Source organism: Heterodontus francisci, chromosome 2, assembly GCF_036365525.1.
Source record: "Heterodontus francisci isolate sHetFra1 chromosome 2, sHetFra1.hap1, whole genome shotgun sequence".
Classification (NCBI taxonomy): domain Eukaryota; kingdom Metazoa; phylum Chordata; class Chondrichthyes; order Heterodontiformes; family Heterodontidae; genus Heterodontus; species Heterodontus francisci.
The window spans coordinates 9,308,915-9,332,381 of NC_090372.1; the positions used below are offsets into that span (position 1 = coordinate 9,308,915).

The 23,467-nt window shown below is 44.6% G+C and overlaps 1 protein-coding gene across 6 annotated transcripts in view; it reads right to left on the reverse strand.

The window, feature by feature from the left end:
• The window catches only part of cpne4b (copine IVb), a 379,388-nt gene that overhangs the window by 133,444 nt on the left and 222,477 nt on the right, over positions 1-23,467 (reverse strand). For all 6 annotated transcript variants that reach the window (XM_068054266.1, XM_068054259.1, XM_068054275.1 and 3 more), the window contains one exon: positions 5,756-5,827. In XM_068054266.1, coding sequence (XP_067910367.1) covers positions 5,756-5,827 — 72 coding nt within the window. The remainder of the gene's footprint in view (positions 1-5,755; positions 5,828-23,467) is intronic.

The following is a 23,467-nucleotide window of genomic DNA, read 5'->3' on the forward strand; positions in this document are numbered from 1 at the left end:
GTGGGAGCTTGCTGTACACAAATTGGCTGTTTTTTTTTAATTCATTCATGGGATGTGGGCATTGCTGGCTAGACCAGCATTTATTGCCATCCCTAATTTCCCTTGAGAAGGTGGCAGTGAGCTGCCTTCATGAACTGCTGCAGTCCTTGGGGTTTACGTACAGTATTTATGTGGCTGGTCCAGTTAGGAAGGGAGTTCCAGGATTTTGACCCAGTGACAGTGAAGGAACAGCGATATAGTTCCAAGTCAGGATGGTTTGTGGCCTGCAGGGGACCTTGCAAGTGGTAGTGTTCCCATGCATCTGCTGCCCTTGTCCTTCTAGGTGGTAGATGTCAGGGGTTTGGAAGGTGCTGTCAAAGGAGCCTTGGTGAGTTGCTGCAGTGCATCTTGTAGATGGTACACACTGCTGCCAATGTGCGCCAGTAGTGGAGGCAGTGAATGTTGAAGGTGGTGGATGGGGTGACGATCAAGCAGGCTGCTTTATCCTGATGGTGTCGAGCTTCTTGAGTGTTGTTGGAGCTGTACCCATCTAGGTAAGTGGAGAGTATTCAATCACACTCCTGACTTGTGCCTTGTAGATGGTGGACAGGCATTTGGGAGTAAGGAGGTGAGTTACTCGCTGCAGAATTCCCAGCCTCTGACCTGCTCTTGTAGCCACAGTATTTACATGGCTGGTCCAGTTCCGTTTCTGGTCAATGATAACCCCCCAGGATGTTGATAGTGGGGGATTCAGCGATGGTAATGCCATTGAACATCAAGGGGAGATGGTTAGATTGTCTCTTGTTTGAGATTGTCATTGCCTGGCACTTGTGTGGTACGAATGTTACTTGCCACTTATCAGCCCAAGCTGGGATGTTGTCCAGGTCTTGCTGCATCTGGACACGGGCTGCTTCAGTATCTGAGGAGTCTTGAATGGTGATGAACATTGTGCAATCTTCAACGAACATCCCTAATTCTGACCTTATGATGGAGAAAAGGTCATTGATGAAGCAGCTGAAGATTGTTGGGCCTAGGACACTACCCTGAGAAACTCCTGCAGTGATGTCCTGGAGCTGAGATGATTGACCTCCAACAACCACAACCATCTTCCTTTGTGCTAGGTATGATTCCAACCAGTAGAGAATTTTCCCCCTGATTCCCATTGACCTCAGTTTTGCTAGGGCTCCTTGATGCCATACTCGGTCAAATGCTGCCTTGATGTCCAGGGCAATCACTCTCACCTCACCAGTTCAGCTCTTTTGTCCATGTTTGAACCAAGGCTTTAATGAGGTCAGGAGCTGAGTGGCCCTGGCGGAACCCAAACTGAGCATTAGTGAGCAGGTTATTGCTGAGAAAGTGCCACTTGATAGCACTGTTGATGACCCCTTCCATCACTTTACTGATGATTGAAAGTAGACTGATAGGGCAGGGTTGGATTTGTCCTGCTTTTTGTGTACAGGACATACTTGGGCAATTTTCCACATTGCAGGGTAGATGCCAGTGTTGTAGCTGTACTGGAACAGTTTGGCTAGGGGTGCGACAAGTTCTGGAGCACAGGTCTTCAGTGCTATTGCCAGAATATTGTCAGGGTCCATCGCCTTTGCAGTATCCAGTGCCTTCAGCCATTTCTTGATATCATGTGGAATGAACCGGATTGGCAGAAGACTGGCATCTGTGATGCTGGGAACCTCAGGAGGAGGCAGAGATAGATCATCTTCTGGCTAAAGATGGATGAAAATGCTTCAGCCTTATCTTTTGCACTGATGTGCTGGGCTCCCCCATCGTTGAGGATGGGGATATTTGTGGAGCCTCCTCCTGTTAGTTGTGTTATTTAATTATTCACCACCATTCATGACCAGACGTGGCAGGACTGCAAAGCTTAGATCTGATCGGTTGGTTGTGGGATCGCTTGGCCCTGTCTATCGCATGCTGCTTCTGCTGTTTAGCACACAAGTAGTCCTGTGTTGCAGTTTCACCAGATGACACCTTATTTTTAGGTGTGCTCCTGGCATGCCCTCCTGCACTCTTCATTGAACCAGGGTTGGTCCCCAGCTTGATGGTAATGGTAGAGTGGGGGATATACCAGACCATGACTTTGCAGATTGTGGTTGATTGAAACTCTGCTGCTGCTGATGGCCCACAGCGACTCATGGATGTCCAGTTTTGCATTGCTAGATCTGTTCAAAAATCTATCTCATTTAGCACGGTCGTAGTGCCACAAAACAGGATGGTGGGTATCCTCAATGTGAAGATAGGACTTTGTCTCCACAAGGACTGTGCGGTGGTCACTTCTACCAATACTGTCAGGGACAGAAGCATCTGTGACAGGTAGATTGGTGAGGGCAAGGTCAAGTAGGTTTTTCCCTCTTGTTAGTTCCACCTCACCAGCTGCCGCAGACCCAGTCTAGCAGCTATGTCCTTTAGGACTCAGCCAGTTCCATCAGTAGTGGGGCTACCAAGTCACTCTTGGTGATGGACATTGAAGCCCCCTGCCCAGAGTACATTCTGTGCCCTTGCCACCCTTAGTGCTTCTTCCAATTGGTGTTCAACATGGAAAAACACGGATTCATCAGCCGAGTGGGGGCGGGGGCAGTAGGTGATAATCAGCAGGAGGTTTCCTTGCCCATGTTTGACTGATGTCATGAGACTTCATGTGGACTAGAGTCAATGTTAAGCGTTCGGTAAAGTTGCTGTCAAGGCTACGAGTGGTTGAGGAAGCAAACTCGACAGACTGAAAAGCATTTTCTCATTCTGATTCTTTTCTCTTGCCAATGTTTCTTTTTCTCTAATTTCCCCTCCCCACCACCGACAGAGAGGACATGGACCTCGGCATTTTTTCTTTTGCTCATGGGATTTGAGTGTTGCTGGCAAGTCCAGCATTTATTGATCATCCCTAATTGCCCTTGAGAAGGTGGTGGTAAGCTGTCTTCTTGAACCTCTGCAGTCCATCTGGTGTAGGTACACCCACAGTGCTGTTCGGGAGGGAGTTCCAGGATTTTGACCCAGCGACAGTGAAAGAACAGCAATATAGTTCCAAGTCAGGATGCTGTGAGACTTGGAGTGGAACCTGAAGGTGGTGGTGTTCCCATGCATCTGCTGCCCTTATTCGTCCAGGTGGTTGAAGTCATGAATTTGGAAGATGCTGTCTAAGAAGCCTTGGTGAGTTGCTGCAGTGCATTGAGTTACACACTGCAGCCACTGTACACCGATGGTGGATGAAGTGAATGTTTAAGGTGGTAGATGGGGTGCCGATCAAGTGGGCTGCTTTGTCCTGGATGGTGTTAAGCTTCTTGAGTGTTGTTGGAGCTGCACTCATCTAGGCAAGTGGAGAATATTTCATCACAATCCTGACTTGTCCCTTGTAGATGGTGGACAGATTCTGGGGAGTCAGTATTTGTGTGGCCGCTCCAGTTAAGTTTCTGGTCAATGGCAGCCCCCAGGATGTTGATGATGATGAGATTGAGCGAGGGTAATCCCATTGAATGTCAAGGGGAGGTGGATAGAAGCAGTTCAGAGAAGTTTCGCTCGACTAATTCCGGGGATGAAGGGCTTATCTTATGAAGAAAGGTTGAGCAGGATAGGCTTATACCTGTTGGTGTTTAGAAAATTAAGATCTTACTGAAACATTTGACTTCCTGAGAGGACTTGATAGAGTCGATACCAGGAGGATATTTCCTCTTGTGGGGGGAGACTAGAACTACGGGACACAGTTTAAGAATAAGAGGTCTCTCTTTTAAGACAGAAATGAGGAAAATTGTTTTTATCAATGGGTCGTTAGTCTGGAATTCTCTTCCCCAGAAGTGGAGGCTGGGTCATTGAATTTGTTCAAGGCTGAGTTAGATTTTTGTTAGACAAGGGTGTCAAGTTATGGGGGACAGATAGGAAAGTGGAGTTGAGACCACAACCAGGTCAGCCATGATCTTACCAAATGATGGAGCAGACTCGTCAGGCCGAATGGCCTACTCCTGCTCCTAAGTCCTATGTTCCTATGATTCACTTGTTGGAGATGGTCATTGCCTGGCATTTGTGTGGCGCGAATGTTATTTGCCACTTATCAACCTAAACGTTGTCCAAGTCTTGCTGCATGTGTGCACAGACTGCTTCAATATCTGAGGAGGTGCAAATGGTTCTGAACACTGTGCAATCATCAGCGAACACCCCTACTCCTCACCTTATGTTGGAAGGAAAGTCATTGATGAAGCAGCTGAAGATAGTTGGGACTAAGGCACTCCCCTGAGGAACTATTGCAGCAATGTCCTAGGGCTGAGATAATTGGCTTCCAAAAACCACAACCATTTGTGACGCACCATGTCAGGTCATGCGAGAACAGGCACTTAAATTAATATTTTAACAAGAGGCACATCTGGAGCTTCACTCCACCCAATAAATGACCAAAACAGTTTGTATCAAGTCCAGGCCAGTGGGGAGTTACCTCACCTGTCATTACAGCACAAATCAGAAAATCACAGGTTGAAGGTTTTGGGCAAGAGATGCAGGGGGAATATGAGGAAGAACTTTTTTACGCAATGGGCGGTATTGACCCGGAACTCGATGCCCACAAGGGTTGTGGAAGCAGAGACAATCAATGACTTCAAAAGGAAATTGGATGGGCACTTGAAGGAAATAAACTTGCAGGGCAATGGGGATCAGGTAGGGGATTGGGACTGTCTGCATAGTTCCTTGGAGAGCGGGCATGGACTCGATGGGCTGAATGGTCTCCTTCTGTGTTGTAAATGATTCTATGCTGTCTCTTGTTTTCCATCTATTGATTTCAATTTTTGATACTGGATTCAGAACATTGACCCATATCTCTTAAGAAGGAATATTGTGAAAAGCCAAACCCTTTTGCGTCACATAAAATTGGGATGTTTGTATCGTAGAATGATACTGCATATAAGGAAGCCTCTTGGTCCATTGTGCCTTTGCTGGCTCCTTCAAAGAGCTATCTTAATTAGTCCCACTCCCCCGCTCTTTACCCACAGCCCTGCAATCTTTTCCCTTTCTAGTATTTATTCTATTCTCCTTTGATTTGAAAGTTACTGTTGAATCTGCTTCCACTGCCCTTTCAGGCAGTGCATCCCAGATTTGCATAGCAGAGATTTTACAGGTAGATTCTTAATAAATAAGAATGTCTGTGTGTGCGTATGTTTGTATGCATGTTCGTTTGTACATATATATGTTCGTACGTAATCTGTTTGCATTTCACAGTAGCTGAACCCACCCTGGTCTTTATATATCTTACATTTCCACTCAAGAGTTTTCAGTAATCATTTTTCTAAATATAAAACTTCTGACTGTTTCATGCTACTTATGGTTAGATGTTGGGTTTAAAATGACCTGTGATTTCTGATGCCGTTGTGTTGAAATCATCCACATATTATTATACTCGCAGTTTTTACACCACATTTGAGTCGACAGCAAGACTAATTTATTCAAACTGCTCATTTTCTAAAATGCCAAATTTATTCCTTTGAAATTATACTAATACCACCCTAAATGAGAGCCATTTAATATAATTTGAGTTTAACTGATTATGTGTTTCTGAAGACTGGGAGCAGAATGCTCTTATAAAATACTGAGCACAAGGGAAAGATTTTATTTGTACTTCACGCCAAAGAAGGCAAGCAAGAGGAGGAAATTCTGAGGCCACCACAGGCAGGATTGTTATTTTCGAACACTTGTCATTTTTAAAAGGCCATCACTGACTCACTGACCAGTGAGGACCGTATCACTCTGGGTCCTGGTAATGTTAATGTTAAAGACTGGAATAACCTACTGTTATCGATGACTTTCCTGCTGTATTTCCATGTTTCAGGAGTGATTTGGAAAGCTTTCTCTGGGAAATAATCTGTAACGAAAGAAACAAGTCATATATAATTACTCAGTTTAAGACAGAGAACAAAACAATATAGGGTCAGTATCTTTTGAATTACACGAAACAGCTGCTACAGCAAAACATAAAATCTAAAGTTTTGCTTTTAATGTGGAAAATTGACCTTAAATGGTGAACGTCATGATTGGTACTTACGACCTATTTTAAAAATAGGCATTTATAAATGTTGAGGAAGATCTAGAACAATTCTTTTCTGTTTTTGTCCATCTATGCATTTGAATAGTTTTTAAACACTGAATAAAAAATAAATACTTGCATTTATATAGTTCAAAACCTCAGGATGATCCAGGGCATTTAAAAACCAACAAAGTACTTTTGAAGTGTGGTTACTGGTGTAATGTAGGAAACACAGCAGCCAATTTGCGCGCAGCAAGTTCCCACAATGTGATAATGACCAGAAACTCTGTGTTTGTGATGTAGGTTGAGGGATAAATATTGGCCATTGGTCACTATAGGAGTTTGGCGAGATTGCCCCTGCTCTTGTGACAAATAGTGCTTTAACATCCACCTGAGAGACATCCATACGAAGGATGGAACCTCAGACAGTGCAGCACTCCCTCAGTACTGCACTGCAGCATCCGCCCAGGTTTTGTGCTGGGGTCTTTGGAGCGGAGGCTGAACCCACGACATTCTGGCTCAGAGGCTACTGACACCTTGAGTTCTCAATGATATCATCAGGAAAATAAGGAAGGAGTTACTGAACCTGGTGGTGTAAGGGAGAGACACACATAGCTGAATACTCTCAACTGCCAAAGTGCCAAGTTAAAACTCAACACCTTCCAGTTCTAGTCCCACTCCTTCATAACATAACATCCAGCAACTTCATGCAAACAGTCTATCAAAAATACTCAATGTTTACTCAAAAAGACAACTGAAGTCAATGAAAAACAATAGGAAGAGTATTAAAAATTATTTAAGCCTCTGAAGTTATTTTTTAAAAAGGCATACAACAAAATTCTTATCTACTCAGGGTTTTCTTTTGGCATTTTTCCCATGTTTCCCTCGATTCAAGGCAGTAGATTTCACAAACTCAAACTCTGCTTCATGGGCTGGAACATGTATCGGGAATTTGAGGTGGGGAGGGGCAGAGCATCTCACAGCAACTTCCATCCACCAACTTTAATGAACGGAAAATCCTGTGGGACTGCTGAGTTCCTTTGCCTGAATTTCCGACGTGCATTCCCAGCGTATGCTTGGTCTTTTGGGGTCAACCTGGGAAACTCAGCATCATGCTCCATTCCATAGATGCCAGCAGCTCTCTGCTACTTTGCTGGAGTGGTCACTGTGGCACATGGGCCTAAACAACAAGTGTTAACCTCAGGAGAGCTTCATAGTTGTGCTCGATATCCACGTGTACGTGTTTTCCAGCAACAGTCATTGGACGATGATCATGGGAAAGCACCCTGGCCAAACATTCTCTTCTGTAGTGTCTCCCACTGCCATTCCCCGCTGAGCTCAATGAACAGAATATAACCAAGAATCCAACCTTCCTGGTGAGACTGGCTTAGCAGCACAGCAATCAATTACATTACAAGGCCATCAGTGGGTAATTCACAGTCCGCTTCTGCATGGAAGTACAAGGGGTAGAGAAAACAGCAACAAGTCTGTTCCTTAATGTGAGCAGGATGAGTGATGAACAGAGACAAGAGAACCTCAAGCCTTTAGGTCCCAGAATGCAAGGCAGGTCAAGAAGAAAGGTCCAAGTGCATAAACTATTAAACTGTACGGATTATAGACCGGTGAGCCTGACGTCAGTGGTAGGGAAGCAGCTGGAGAAAATACTGAGGGATAGGATCTATTCCCATCTGGAAGAGAATGGGCTTATCAGTGATAGGCAACATGGTTTTGTGCAGGGAAGGTCATGTCTTACCAACTTAATAGAATTCTTTGAGGAAGTGACAAAGTTGATTGATGAGGGAAGGGCTGTAGATGTCATATACATGGACTTCAGTAAGGCATTTGATAAGGTTCCCCATGGTAGACTGATGGAGAAAGTGAAGGCGCATGGGGTCCAAGGTGTACTAGCTAGATGGATAAAGAACTGGCTGGGCAACAGGAGACAGAGAGTAGCAGTGGAAGGGAGTTTCTCAAAATGGAGACGTGTGACCAGTGGTGTTCCACAGGGATCCGTGCTGGGACCACTGTTGTTTGTGATATACATTAATGATTTGGAGGAAAGTATAGGTGGTCTGATTAGCAAGTTTGCAGACGACACTAAGATTGGTGGAGTAGCAGATAGTGAAGGGGACTGTCAGAGAATACAGCAGAATATAGATAGACTGGAGAGTTGGGCAGAGAAATGGCAGATGGAGTTCAATCAGGGCAAATGCGAGGTGATGCATTTTGGAAGATCCAATTCAAGAGTGAATTATACAGTAAATGGAAAAGTCCTGGGGAAAATTGATGTACAGAGAGATTTGGGTGTTCAGGTCCATTGTTCCCTGAAGGTGGCAACGCAGGTCAATAGAGTGGTCAAGAAGGCATACGGCATGCTTTCCTTCATCAGACGGGATATTGAGTACAAGAGTTGGCAGGTCATGTTACAGTTGTATAGGACTTTGGTTCGGCCACATTTGGAATACTGCGTGCAGTTCTGGTCGCCACATTACCAAAAGGATGTGGATACTTTGGAGAGGGTGCAGAGGAGGTTCACCAGGATGTTGCCTGGTATGGAGGGCGCTAGCTATGAAGAGAGGTTGAGTAGAATAGGATTAATTTCATTAGAAAGACGGAGGTTGAGGGGGGACCTGATTGAGGTGTACAAAATCATGAGAGGTATAGACAGGGTGGATAGCAAGAAGCTTTTTCCCAGAGTGGGGGATTCAATTACAAGGGGACACGAGTTCAAAGTGAAAGGGGAAAGGTTTAGGGGGGATATGCGTGGAAAGTTCTTTACGCAAAGGGTGGTGGGTGCATGGAAAGCATTGCCAGCGGAGGTGGTCGATGCGGGCACGATAGCGTCTTTTAAGATGTATCTAGACAGATACATGAATGGGCAGGAAGTAAAGAGATAAAGACCCTTAGAAAATAGGCGACATGTTTAGATAGAGGATCTGGATCGGCGTAGGCTTGGAGGGCCGAAGGGCCTGTTCCTGTGCTGTAATTTTCTTTGTTCTTTGTTCTAATGTAAAACTCGATTATTACTTCAAGTACATCAATCAAGTACAGCGGGAATAAGTTAAAATTAGAGCAGGTATTAGGAAAAGTTTTTTTTAATCAAAGTCATAAGTGTTTGGAATAATCTACCAATTGTGGTAACAGAGGCAAAAACACTGGAGTTATTTAAAGTATAATTAGTCTGAGAGAGTGAATATCTGAATGAGGTGAGCTTTTTGAGTCAAACCACCTTTTCTCAACCCTGACCTTCTTAAGTTGTTGGTGACCCCACTTAATATCACCTTCTTGACTCTGCATCTATCTTTTCCTTATGCCTCTGTGAAGCAGCTTGTTCTTTCAGTTGTCATGAAGACCCCACCTGCCACGAATGAGGCATATTAATTTCATCATATGAAACATTAATTTTAAACTGTTGCTGGACTGAAGAGATGACTTGTTTAAAGAGATGAGCAGTGGCTGGAAAAATTTGCATCCTAAGATACAGTTGCCTGGGAAAAGACAATGGAACTGCTCCCTGATCCAATTAACCCAAATGGATTTTGATCACCAGACATTGAATGTGTAACAAGCCAGCATTCCAGCCCCACCACCGCCACCCACCACTCACCACCCCCACCAACCCCCCCACCCACTGAGGGTGACTGCGAAGATGGAAAATCCACAAAAAATGCAGGAGAGTTTGTTGAAAAAACTGAGTCACATGACTAACCTGCTGACCAACTTGGAGGTTTGAATTGTGCTCACAGGACAGTTTGAAGATAAAGATTGCTTTGAAGACAACAGAGAAGGAAGGTCTCTCTCCCTGGCCCCCTCTCTCTCAAATTTCCAGATCCACTAAAGCCACTTAAACCTCAAGAGGGAAGACTCCTACATCGAAACTAGTTTGAAAGCATGCACTGGACCCCAACAAAACGGCAAGATTTCACTGCAATCAAAAACTCTACATCGTACTCAAAGGACAGTAAATGAACCCCAGCTATTGCTTCAAGCTCTTCCCCTTTACTCTTACTCCTTTTCTGTCTCTATCTGCATGTGTGTTTATCACATATGCATGCTAGCGTGGGCACGTCACGTATTCATAGTAGTTTTAACCGAATTAGAGTTTTAAGGTTAATAAATTTACACCTTTCTTGTTTAATCTAAGAAAACCTGTCTGGCTGATTTCTTTGCCTTACAATTGGAGAGCAGTGAACAAGGATTCACTGATGGGGAGCTAAAAACAGTGTTTTAAAAATTAAACCCTGTCACAGTCAAACCAGGCCAACACTGAGAGGGAACCCCTAGACCCCTTTCTCATCTGGTCATAACAGAGGTTACAGGAACTACATAAATGCAAGACATTACATAAATGCTGCCAAATGGGAGGGGGAATTACTCCACAGTTGTCTGAATACCTTCATTAAGGGTTTACTAGTCTTCCTTCTTTTTCTTAGGCAGTCCCTCAGTAACAAGAATGACATTCTTCCACTTGTGGGTCCTTAGGTGACTGAATAGTCCAATTCTGGATCCGCACATTCTGCCACAGGTGGTGCAGGTGACGTTTGTGAGGAATTCAGCAAAGGAGGACCAAGGGATTAATTAAGAAGGGGAAAATAGAGTACAAGAGCAAGCTTGCGGGGAACATAAAAACTGACAGTAAAAGTTTCGATAGGTATGTGAAGAGAAAAAGATTGGTGAAGACAAATGTAAGTCCCTTACAGTCAGAAACAGGGGAATTTATTATGGGGAACAAAGGAATGCACACTTTGGTTCTGTCTTCACAAAGGATACAAATATCATACCAGAAATGTTGGGGAACACAGGGCTTAGTGAGAGAGAGGGACTGATGGAAATCAGTATTAGTAAAGAAATGATGTTGGGGAAATTGATGGGATTGAAGGCCGATAAATCCCCAGGGCCTGATGGTATGCATCCCAGAGTACTTAAGGAAGTGGCCCTAGAAATAGTGGATGCATTGGTGGTCATCTTCCAAGATTCTATAGACTCTGGAACAGTTCCTACAGATTGGAGGGTAGCTAATGTAACCCCACTATTTAAAAAGGGAGGTAGAGAGAAAGCAGGGAATTATAGACCAGTCAGCCTGACGTCAGTAGTGGGGAAAATTCTAGAGTCCATTATCAAAGATTTTATAGCAGAGCACTTGGAGAACAGTGGTAGAATCGGACAGAGTCAGCATGGATTTGCGAAAGGGAAATCATGCTCGACAAATCTTGAATTCTTCGAGGATGTAACGAATAGAGTTGATGAGGGGGAGCCAGTGGATGTGGTTTATTTGGACTTTCAGAAAGCTTTCGACAAAGTCCCACATAAGAGATTAGCGTGTAAAATTAAAACGCATGGGATTGGGGGTAGTGTATTGCGATGGATAGAAAATTAGTTGGTGGACAGGAAACATAGAGTAGGGATCAATGGGTCTTTTTCAGAATGGCAGGCAGTGACTAGTGGGGTACCGCAGGGATAGGTGCTAGGACCCCAGCTAATCACAATATATATTCATGATTTAGATGAGGGTACTAAATGTAATATTTCCTCAGTTGCAGATGACACAAAACTGGGTGGGAGGGTGAGTTGTGAGGAGGATGCAGAGAGGTTTCAGGGTGATTTGGACAAGTTGAGTGAGTGGGCTAATGCATGGCAGATGCAGTATAATGTGGATAAATGTGAGGTTATCCACTTTGGTAGCAAAAACAGGAAGGCAGATTATCTGAACAGATATAAACAGAGAGGGGAACATGCAGCGAGACCTGGGTGTTCCCATACACCAGTCGCTGAAGGTAAGCATGCAGGTGCAACAGGCGGTGAAAAAGGCAACTGGTCTTTCATTAGAAAGACGGAGGTTGAGGGGGGACCTGATTGAGGTGTACAAAATCATGAGAGGTATAGACAGGGTGGATAGCAAGAAGCTTTTTCCCCAGAGTGGGGGATTCAATTACTAGGGGTCACGAGTTCAAAGTGAGAGGGGAAAGGTTTCGGGGGGATATGCGTGGAAAGTTCTTTACGCAGAGGGTGGTGGGTGCCTGGAACGCATTGCCAGCGGAGGTGGTAGACGCGGGCACGATAGCGTCTTTTAAGATGTATCTAGACAGATACATGAATGGGCAGGAAGTAAAGAGATAAAGACCCTTAGAAAATAGGCGACATGTTTAGATAGAGGATCTGGATCGGCGTAGGCTTGGAGGGCCGAAGGGCCTGTTCCTGTGCTGTAATTTTCTTTGTTCTTTGTATGTTGGCCTTCATAGCGAGAGGATTAGAGTATAGGAGCAGGGATGTCTTGCTGCAGTTATACTGGGCCTTGGTGAGGCCACACCTGGAATACCGTGTGCAGTTTTGGTCTCCTTATCTGAGGAAGGATGTTCTTGCTATAGAGGGAGTGCAGCAAGGTTTACCAGTCTGATTCCTGGGATGGCGGGACTGACATATGAGGAAAGATTGAGTCGGTTAGGATTATATTCGCTGGAGTTCAGAAGAGTGAGTGGGGATCTCATAGAAACCTATTAAATTCTAACAAGACTTGACAGAGTAGATGCAGGAAGGATGTTCCCGATGGTGGGGGAGTCCAGAACCAGGGGTCATAGTCTAAGGATACGGGGTAAACCTTTCAGGACTCAGACGAGGAGAAATTTCTTCACCCAGAGAATGGTGAGCCTGTGGAATTCACTCCCACAGAAAGCAGTTGAGGCCAAAACATTGTATGTTTTCAAGGAGTTAGATATAGCTCTTGGATCTAAAGGGATCAAAGGGTATGGGGGCAAAGCGGGTACAGGTTACTGAGTTGGATGATCAGCCATGATCATAATGAATGGTGCAGCAGGCTCGAAGGGCCGAATGGCCTACTCCTGCTCCTATTTTCTATGTTTCTATGAGTGAATGGGATGCTTGAATTTCCGAACGCTCCTTCTGCTGTTTGCACTTGGTCGCTGTCTGGACATGTCGACATTGTTCGAACTGGCTGGCACTGTTGCAGATGCTTTTCTCCATTTTGGGCTGTTTCGGGCAAGAGATTCCAACGATTCAGTGGAGTTGTCACATTTTTTCAGGGAGGCTTTAAGGACATCCTTGTAGCGTTTCATCTGCCCACCTGGTAGCCTCTTGCCATGACAGAGCTCGGAGTAGAAAGCTTGTTTTGGGAATCTTGTGTCGGGCATGCAGACCATGTGGCCCGCCCAACATAACTGACTAGCCGTGACCAGTGTCTCGATATTGGAGATGTTGGCCTGAGAAAGGACACTGATATTGAATTGCCAGTCCTGCCACTGAATTTGCAGGATTTTGCAGAGGCACCGCTGGTGATATCTTTCCAGGGCTTTGAAATATCTGCTATACAGTGTCCATGTTTCCGACGCATACAGGAGGGCAGGTAACACTGTGGCCCTGTAGACCATGAGCTTGGTGCCAGTTTGAGGTCTTAGTTGTCAAACACTCTTATCCTGTTTTTCTGATCTGTGAGCTGTTGTCTGTCACTCTAGAATTGGCCTTTGTAGCCACTCCAGGCACTGCTCCACAAACCACTGACCACCTATAGGCGCTTACCCATTGTCTCTTGAGACAAGGAGGTCAAAGGAGAAGAAGAGCTGTGGTAAAGTTCTGGAAAAATCTAGATCTTCTTTGGAACTTAGCTTCAAATTTCTGGACTTATCTCAACATGAAGATGATGCTTTTTCTGGTTATAATGTCAGACCCAACTTTGTCTGTGAATTGCTACTCTGTTGTGATGTTTAAAGTAACTTTGATCAGTTTACTGCCCTTCCCCACCACTACTGTGATTGACAGACTTCAGTCTCCTGCTGAGCCTGTGACTGGCCACTGGTTATACTGTTTTTTTATTTCCGAAATATACTTTATTCATAAAAATCTGTAAAAAAAAAAATACATTACAAAACAGTTCCAAACAGCACCAAGTCAAAAAATACAAACAGTGTAAAGGAGATCAGTTTCCTTCAATACAGGAGTGAGTTGCCTCACCACCCTTCCATTTCATTTTTCATGCCATATACATTTTTACAGCAAAGTAAGTTTTTCTGGATACAGTTCGAGGGGTTTCCCATGCATCCAGCCCCTCAGTTCAGCTTGGTGGGGGGACCTTACACAGTGGTCTTTCCCCATTGAGCCTTTGCTGCGGCTGCCCCAAGCTTTACTGCGTCCCTCAGCACGTAGTGCTGGACCTTGGAATGTGCCAGTCTGCAACATTCGGTCGTGGACAACTCTTTGCGCTGGAAGACCAGCAAGTTTCAGGCAGACCAAAGGGAGTCTTTCACCGAATTGATAGTCCTCCAGCAGCAGTTGGTGTTTGTCTCGGTGTGCGTCCCTGGGAACAGCCCGTAGAGCACAGACTCCTGTGTTACAGAGCTGCTTGGGATGAACCTCGATGAAAACCACTGGATCTCTTTCCACACCTGCTTTGCAAAGACACATTCCAGAAGGAGGTGGGCAACCGTCTCTTCCCCACCACAGCCACCTCGAGGGCATTGTGCAGAGGGGGTGCGACTTCGGGTGTGCAGGAAGGATGGTCTTCTGGTTTTTCTGCTTCAGCCTAATCCTGCCAGCTCCATGAAGGGTCCCGGGAAGCCTTGTCACAGGAGCACTTGGACTGGGTTTTCAGCTACCCCTTCAATAACACCCTGACGCAGGTTCACAGGGCCTGCATCCGGGCTCACCAGCTGGACATGCTGGCCATATGTGTGTGTATTGACCCAGTCCGTGTCGCGGAACCTGGTCTCGGCTGTCCCTGGCATTGGACAAAAACGTTGCTTCGCTCGGACCATGTGGTAGTCGGTGTGCAATGGCCCCCCCAAGTGGAATCCACGTACAAGGGCTTACTAGTACTACATAATGGGCTAATGGTTTGAACGTAGAAAGTTGTGGCCAAAGCATTTAGATACAGGCCATCTATAAACAACAGTAACATACCAAGCTGGCATCTGTTCCCAAAGCAGGCCTATTCAATGTCCTTTGAGATGAAATATAAAAAGATAAAGAACATACTTGTATTTTTTTCTCCCACACATATTTAATATGTAGAACAATATCACTGGAGAAAGTGTGACAGTGTATTGAGGTAAGCCAGTCACCAGAGGGCAACATCAGTTTCCAGTAGATTACTAAGGAAGCTTGTTTATTCTCTCAAAAGTCAAGATCACCGTGAAGGGGCTGGGAGTGGATTGGGAGGAATTAAGTTAGAAAGAGAGAGAGGGCAATAAAGAGAGATAGAGAGACAGAGAATATAGACAGACAAAGTGAGAGACAGGGAGAGAGAGGCAGAGAAAGAGAAAGAAAGAGTGTAATAAAACATCCCAAGGTGCTTTATAGGAGCATTATAAAACAAAGTATGACATCGAGCCACAAAAGAAGATATTAGGCCAGATGACCAAAAGCTTGGTCAAAGAGGTAGGCTTCAAGGAGTGTCTTAAAGGAGGAAAGCGAGGTGGAGAGGCAGAGACGATTAGGGAGGGAATTCCAGAGCTTGGGGCCGAGGCAACTGAATGTGTGGCCACCAATGACGGAGCAATTAAAATCAGGGGTCCACAAGAGACCAGAATTAGAGGAGTACAGATATCTTGAAGGGTTGTGAGGCTGGAGGAGATTACAGAGATAGTGAGGGACGAGGCCATGGAGGGATTTGAAAACAAGGATGAGAATTTTAAAATCAAGACATTGCTTGACCGAGAGCCAATATAGGTCAACGAGTGTGAAAGAGGAAAGAAACTTGATAGACAGACAGAAAGGCAGAGACAGACAGAGACAGAGACCACAGAAAAAGATTTGACCTCTTGGGATAATGGAGCACAGATATATATTCTCTATAACAGAGGAAGATTGAGCAGGCAGGCAATACACAGGCTGAAGCGTACAGAATATCATATAAATTGGGTGGATGACGCCCAAGGCCATCAGCAATTTTGGAAAATTAAACATATATAAAGTAGCAGGGAGATCAGCCATGAACTGTCAGGATGAACGGATCAGCACGTGTGGACTAAGCTGCGCAAAAGATCAGATAGGGAGTGAAGAGCAGCCAAATTCAGAGACTGTATTTAGTAGATAAATTTGGATTTCCATTCAGTTCAAAGCTCATTTCTGTTATCAGGAGGGGAGCCAATAAAAGAAAGGAGATTCACGTAATTCTTACACATCAAATATATAAAATAACTTTTTTTAAGCTCTATACTTGCTTTTGCTCTACCTATCATATCTGACAAGGTTATTCCTATTACGGTGCCACAATTGCTGGCACATTTAAGACGTACCATTTTCCCTGTTACTTTCTTGGATAAAGCACTCATCTTCAATATACAGCACACGATAATGCACCCAACTAAGAATTTACCAAATTCCTCTACCGATTTCAGAAAATGTACATGGACCCATGATTTGCTGGAGTGAGACATCGCGCCACATGGTGAGGTCAACGGAACCATTAAAATTCAAGGATAGAGAGGAAAGAAAGAAAAGGAACTAGGGCGAATTCAAGTCAAATTAAATACAAAAAGAGAAAAGAAGAGAGGTAAAAAAAGATTGGATTAAGAGAGGTTAACGACGGAGTGACACAAATTGCCCAGCAACTTGTGGCGATTTGCAATTCACAGGGTATCACTGCCTCACCAAAATTTGCTGGATAACTTGCACATTAAGCTTGCTATTATTTTGCCAGCAAATTCGGGCCCATTGAAACAAAGATTCTAAGGCACAACATTTTGATTAGGAATGCAAGAATCTGCAGCTTGAGTCAGCAAGTGGGACACAGTAGTGAGTTCCAAAAAAACTCACATTATGCTAAATTTCAGAATGGAACTTCAATCCGTCTGGCAGATCATTAAAGTGGCTTTAATTAATGATAAACATCAGACTTGGTTGTAAATTAAGAAATGAAGCTTGCAACTTAGAACATTGTCCTCTCAGCTCTGGGACTTGGGGTTTGGATTTAAAGTGGTGAATGTTGCTGCTGGATGTGAAGTGTAAACTGATATCCTCAATCCATAAGCGTGTTCCATAAAACCGCCCATTCTTTTGAACAAACATGTGACATGCATTGGCTAGTCCATTCAGAAATGTTCTAAAGGTGGCTGAAAGCAAAATAAGTAGGCCATTCAGCCCCTCGGCCCTGTTCCATCATTCAATAGATCACGGCTGCTCTGTATCCAAACCCAGCCGAATCCTCCTTGGCTCCCTATACATTTATACCCTTGTCCAGCAAACAGTCTATTGACTTCAGATTTAAAATTAGTAATTGAGCTAGCATCTACTGCCTTTTTTTGGTGGGGGGGGGGGGGGGGGGGAGGGGGGGAGGGAAAGTTCCACACTTCTACCTCCTTTGCATAAAGAAACATTTCCTAACTTCTCTCTTGAATGGCCTGGCTTTGATTTTAAGGTTATTTCGCCTTGTCCTAGACTCCCCACCCAGTTGAAAAAGTTTGTCGCTCTCTACCCCATCAATTCCTTTCAAAAATCCTAAAAACGAATCAAATTACCTCGTAACCTTCTATATTCCAGGGAATACAAGCCTAGTTTATGTAATCTTTCCTCATAATCTAACCCTTAGAGCCTTAGGAACATTCTGATGAACCTGCACTGCACTCCTCCCAAAGTCAGTATATCCTCTCTAAGGTGTCGTGTGCAGAACTGTACACAGTATTCCAGATGTGCTCTAACCAGGGGTTGGTACAGCTGTAGCAAAACTTTCTCCCCCTTTATATGAGGCAGGGAGAGGAAATAATTCACACTGATGCTCTAGTCCCTCTTTGAGTTTGGAATGAAACATTATCAGAGAAGAGGAGAGGATTGTTTGCTGTGATGATATGGCAGTGTTTGATAGTGAATAAAATATTTCATTGCCAATGATATGGCTCTTTGTCATAAGAAACAAATTCACCAAAAAAACTAAACTATTTCTAGCTCAATGAGTTGTATCTTGAGGCGTTGAATTAGTTAATGAGGATACCAGATGCCACGACGCATCCATCAAGTAGCTCATCGCTCGATGAGTATGAACAGGAACATTTAAAAGAAAAATTTGCAATGAAAAATATCTAGCCAATAAAACCTGCATCTTCCACAGACCATGCATAATCTACCCTGTCACCAACTATATTTGCATTTAAATCTCCCAAGGGAATCTTCTATTAATACTCGCTGATTTCCAAAGGTAATGAAGCAAAGCTGCACAATATTGATCCATCCCCACACCTCCACTATCCCATCCTGGCCCACTGTCCACCACTGTGGGGCTGGAGCCACGAGGACATTGCTAAACCAGTTTGGTTTCTACAACAATCCAACAGCTTTCACACTTATTTTCTGGCTCCACCAGCCCACCATCTGAATTTATCCGATACAATGGCCTAACGTGCTAGGATGGGATTTGAACTCACAATCGTAACAATTAGGCCAGCAGATATACTGATAACTGAAGGGATCGTGCTTTCCATTTCATCATTTACCATCTGCCAGTAAAAACACAACTGAGTTAGCCTGGAACAAACTCTTCTGGAATTTTCCAGGCTGCTCTTTGTGTGGGCTTTCTCCCAAATTCTGGAGACACGTTCTGCAGTAAAGTTGCCAGCCTGTTACTCCAGCCTATTTTTCCACTCATTTGAATCAATATGGCCACACAGTGACAGAATTAAGTCACATGATCCTGCGGAACTGGCCACCTCTTATGTGTGAATTGGAAGAGCAAGAGGAAAGTAAGAGATTGCAAACAGCAACATATCTAAAGAGTCATGAGCTATGCAACTACATGGAAGCCAACCCGACAGACAATCCCAATCCCTGTATAAATTAGGCAAGACACTATCAAGTGGGAGATGGGGAGCATTATTAAATGGAGGCAAACATTGAAGACACTAAATCATTGCTAAATAAATTATAGGGGAAATGTTCTGTTTCAGCATCCGACACACACAGCCACATACATACCGGAAACATATAAAAAAATTACCGACCTCCCACCCTTGATTTTCCATCTATTCTTGGAGGGATTCAGGGAGACAGTGCACAACTTCCCAAAAGTGCGGTTTCAGTTCCAGGCTGGGTGCGCTGGAGTAGATTTCAGCTCAAAGCATCATAAAGGATGTAGTTCAACTCTACTGCAGTGAAACACTATTATATAATAGCTACTGCTTGTTACTGCTATTGTTGCATTTAAGAAAAGTCCCAGTTCAAGTGAACTATTGCTGTCTGTTGTATTCCTTTAAATGGCATTTACAATCTGCAGCTTTCTGTGACTTTTGCGCCCCAGGCCCGATTCCTGCATGCAAACATGTTGCAATATCTAAAAAGGTAGCTTTTTTGTGTTTTTTTCCCCACACAAAATAGTAATTTTTGCACACTGGAATTGCCCATTGTATGCATTCTCAGATATCTGTGGCCAGTTCGCAGATCACTCTATAGGGAGCAGCTTTAACTGTTTAGCTTAGCTAGTTTGGATTCCGTATGCATGCCAGAGCCACTGGAGGTAATTTTAATCCAACTCATGGGGTGGGAAACCCATGGGCTTGAGTGGAATGCTAGCTTTACACCCTGCTCAATATTAAACTCCATTTACTTCAATGGAGAGTAAACACAGGCGGGGTTTGAAGTTAGTGTTGCACCCAATGCCATCAGTTTCCCGATGGGTGGGTTAGGTTACAATTGCAACTCCATTGGGGCGATTCTAACCCTCCCCACCAAGCAGAAACTGGGCGAGTAGGCAGTTCAAACCGCACAAGTTCCTTCTCCACACTAAAGACATCGAGAGATACCAGTTCAGGACATCTGCCCAACATTGGCAGGGTCCATTTTTATAAAATCACTGGTTAGGCCCCATCTGGAATATTGTGTCCAATTCTGGGCACTACACTTTAGGAAGGACGTCAAAGTCTTGGAGAGTGATTTTCTAGATTGATACCAGCATTGAACGACTTCAGTATGTGGGGAGACTGGAGATATTGGGATTGTTCTCCTTAGAGCAGAGAAGGTTAAGGAGAGATTTGATAGGGGTGTTCAAAATCATGAGGGTTTTGATAGAGCAAATGAGCAGAAACTGTTTCCAGTGGCAGAAAGATCGCAACCAGAGGACACAGATGTAAGGAAATTGGCTAAAGTGCCAGAGGTGACATGAGAAAAAATTTAAGAAGCGAGTTGTTGTGAGCTGGAATGCACTGACTGAAAGGGAGGTGGAAGTTGTTACTGAATCTGCTTCCAAAAGGGAATTGGATAACTACTTGAAAGGGAAAAATTGCAGGGCTATGGGGGAAGGGCAGGGCAGTGGGTCTAATTAGATATCTTCTGCCAAGAGCTGGCACAGAGGGGCTAAATGGCCTGCTTCTGTGTTGTCTCATTCGTTGATTTTAGGAGAAATGCTACAGGACCCAACTGTAGTTTTAATTCAATGGCCTGAGTGGGAGGCCGCAGTGAGTTACCTGCCACGTGAAGACAGAAGGGAAAAGGGTCTCGGCCAGGAGAGGCCCAGAAAGATAAGTTAGTTCTTTTCCCTGATGGAGCTAAGAGGAGCAGAAATGCTCCTCCCTCCATCCCTTCCAATCGTGAGATCCCTGCTGGACGGACCCCGCGGCCATTCCTGGCGCTTTTCTGCCGGCTATGTGGCCAGAATGTGCGGGAAGTTTAGCTGCTGGGACTGAACTGAGACCTGGGAGTTAAAATGCCTCAGGCCTCATTTCTGGAGCATTGGGTAAATTTCTAAGTCACACCACTACTCACCTACTGAAAACTGGTCCAAAGTTAAAATCCTGTTGCATCTGTGCAGACATGAAAGTCTTAGCAGCCAGTAATTGATGCTCCAATGGCTTCAGCTGCTTAGCCTCTCATTCTGAAACAATTCAGGTCTGATAGTTTTCCCAATGCTTATTTTACCTGAGCTAACTCTCCTCTGCAAACACTAGGACCAGCAATGCATGCAGAGTCACGTTGCCGGGACAAATCCAATTAAAAAGGTCGCTACAAATTCTGTGCTTCAACCCTGTGGTATTGGAGCAGCTATGCTGCTGCTCGACTCTCTGGAAGAAATGGCCAGTGGGCTGGAACTTGCTGGAGTGGGGCAGTTTAAACTGTTCACTTTCTGGCCTAATGAGGTCATTAAAAGTGTGCTGAAGCTATTAAAGACCAGACTTAACTTTCTGTGCTGATTAATTAATGTGCAAATCCAGCAATGATTTGGATGCGGAGATTCACAACTCATGTTGCATCTCTTAATCCCCAGAACTGTTGGCTGATTTGCACTGTCTTGTGAGGAAAGGTTAAGCAGGTTGGCGTTCAGATGAATGAGAGGCAATCTTTATTGAAACATAACATTCTGAGGCTTGACAGGATAAATGCTGAGAGGATGATTCCTCTCGTGGGAGATTCTAGAAATAAAGGGGTCTCCCATTTAAGACAGAGATGAGGAGGAATTTTTTCTCTCAGAGGGTCGTTAATCTTTGGAATTCTCTTCCCCAGAGAGCAGCGGAGGCTGAATCATTAAATATATTCAAGGCTGGGTTAGACAGATTTTTGATCTACAAGGGAGTCAAGGGTTATGGGGGGAGGGCAAGAGAGTGGAATTAAGGCCGCTATCAGATCAGCCAGGATCTACTGAGTGGGGAGCAGGCTTGAGGGGCTGAATGGCCTACTCCTGCTTCTTATGATCTTATTAATGACAGCGTGCATCACTCATACGTGTTATTTTTTTCAACAGCTTCTATCCCAATGTTGTAAGAACATAAGAAATAGGAGCAGGAGTAGGCCATTTGGCCCCTCAAGTCTGCTGCACCATTCAATAAGATCATAGCTAATCCTATCCCCATATCCCTTGATTACTGTAGTGTCCAAAAATCTATCAATCTCCAACTTGAAGACACTCAACAACTGAGCATTCACAGCTCTCTGGCGTAGAGAATTGCAAAGATTCACAACCACCCCCACCCGAAGTAAAGAAATTTCTCCTCATCTCTTTCCTAAATGGCCGACTCCTTATTCTGACACTGTGACCCTGTGTTCTGGACTCTCCATGTTATGTTAACCACACACTCCTAATCACCATCATTTCAATTTACCAGTAACCCATTAAAACTAAATGCAGCACTACGGTTGGAAAACGTGCTGGTAACTACCGCAAGTCATTTCATCCAAAGTTTACTTTGATCTTTTTGTAAGTTATTCTCTCCCTGTGCCGCACAATGGCCAGAATTTAATGATGAGATGGTGGCCCTGCCCATTGGCTGGAAAGCCGGGGGCAAGTCCACCTCTGCCAGCCCTGGAAGCCATGACCGCATTTTGATGGCCCAGGCAATTAACTGTCTGCATTGGTGGCTTCCGCCCATCTGAGGCAGGATGTCCATCCACGAGCTGCCGGCCAATCAGAGGGCCGGCATCTCTTCAGTCCCAGCAGTGCCACTGGTATTAGGTATTACTGGGCAGCCTCCTCAGGTGCCGAAGTGCCCATCCACCATTGGTAAAATACTCGCCACAGTGGGAAGAGACCCTTAAGTGGCCACTAATTTGCCACTTAAGGGCCTCAATTGACCTAAGGGCAGGAAGGCTGCCTGCTACCTCCCCCACCCCTGGTAAAATAGCGAGAGCGGGTAGGTGACAGGCATGGCACCCTCCGCCTTCATACTCGATTACTCCCTGGCCGCCCAGCCTGCTCCCGGGGAGGTGTAAAATTCCAGCCAATATCTGTGGACCTCAGTAACAGACCCCTGAGCCAGCTGTAAAGAACGATATAAGAAAGGCCAGAATGACTGTGCCTCTGTTTTTTGCCTCTGCCCTCTGAGAAATGGTGTGGTTTTCCTTAAACTGTTTTTCCCATTGCAATGTGGTTAAGATGAGGATCTCAACAGTGTTAGGGATTCACCAACACAAATTCTCGTTCCAAGACTCCACAGTGCATCGCTATTAAGCCACCTGCTAGAACATTAAGCTCACAAGGTGACAAATTCATTCTCTTAGGTCACGTGTTGGAGATGTGTCGAGTCTCAAGATGCTCATTCTCTAAGGCAGAATTGAGTGAGATCAGTGCAGACACCGATCAAGTGCAATATATAATCTAGCAGTGTGTCTGAGAGTCTGGGCAAGGTAACATTGTAATGGAAACAATCTTCAAGCTCACAGATGGTCATCACTTCTGTGTCTGATCAAAGGAAGGATTTATCCAATTTGTTGAAAATACCATAAAATGTTTCCTCTTCACTTATTACTAAAGCAAATCAATGAAAAATATGAATCATGAACAGTCACCGCAAAGTCTGAATACTACCATCATAAAATAGAATGGATTTCCAATCATTATCTCCATCCTTATAATAAATTTCTTTTGTGTCCGTCATCTAATTTGGATGTGTTATCAGAGGCAGGATTGTCCCACCCATGTGGGGGCGAGTTCAGAGGTGGGCGGGCACGAGGGACTTTGCCCTGCCAGCCAGCGTGTCAGCTTGCCAACATCATCCAGCCCCACCCGGCCATTTCCCAGGGGCAGGATTGGGGTCGGAAGAGCTATCCGCCCACAAG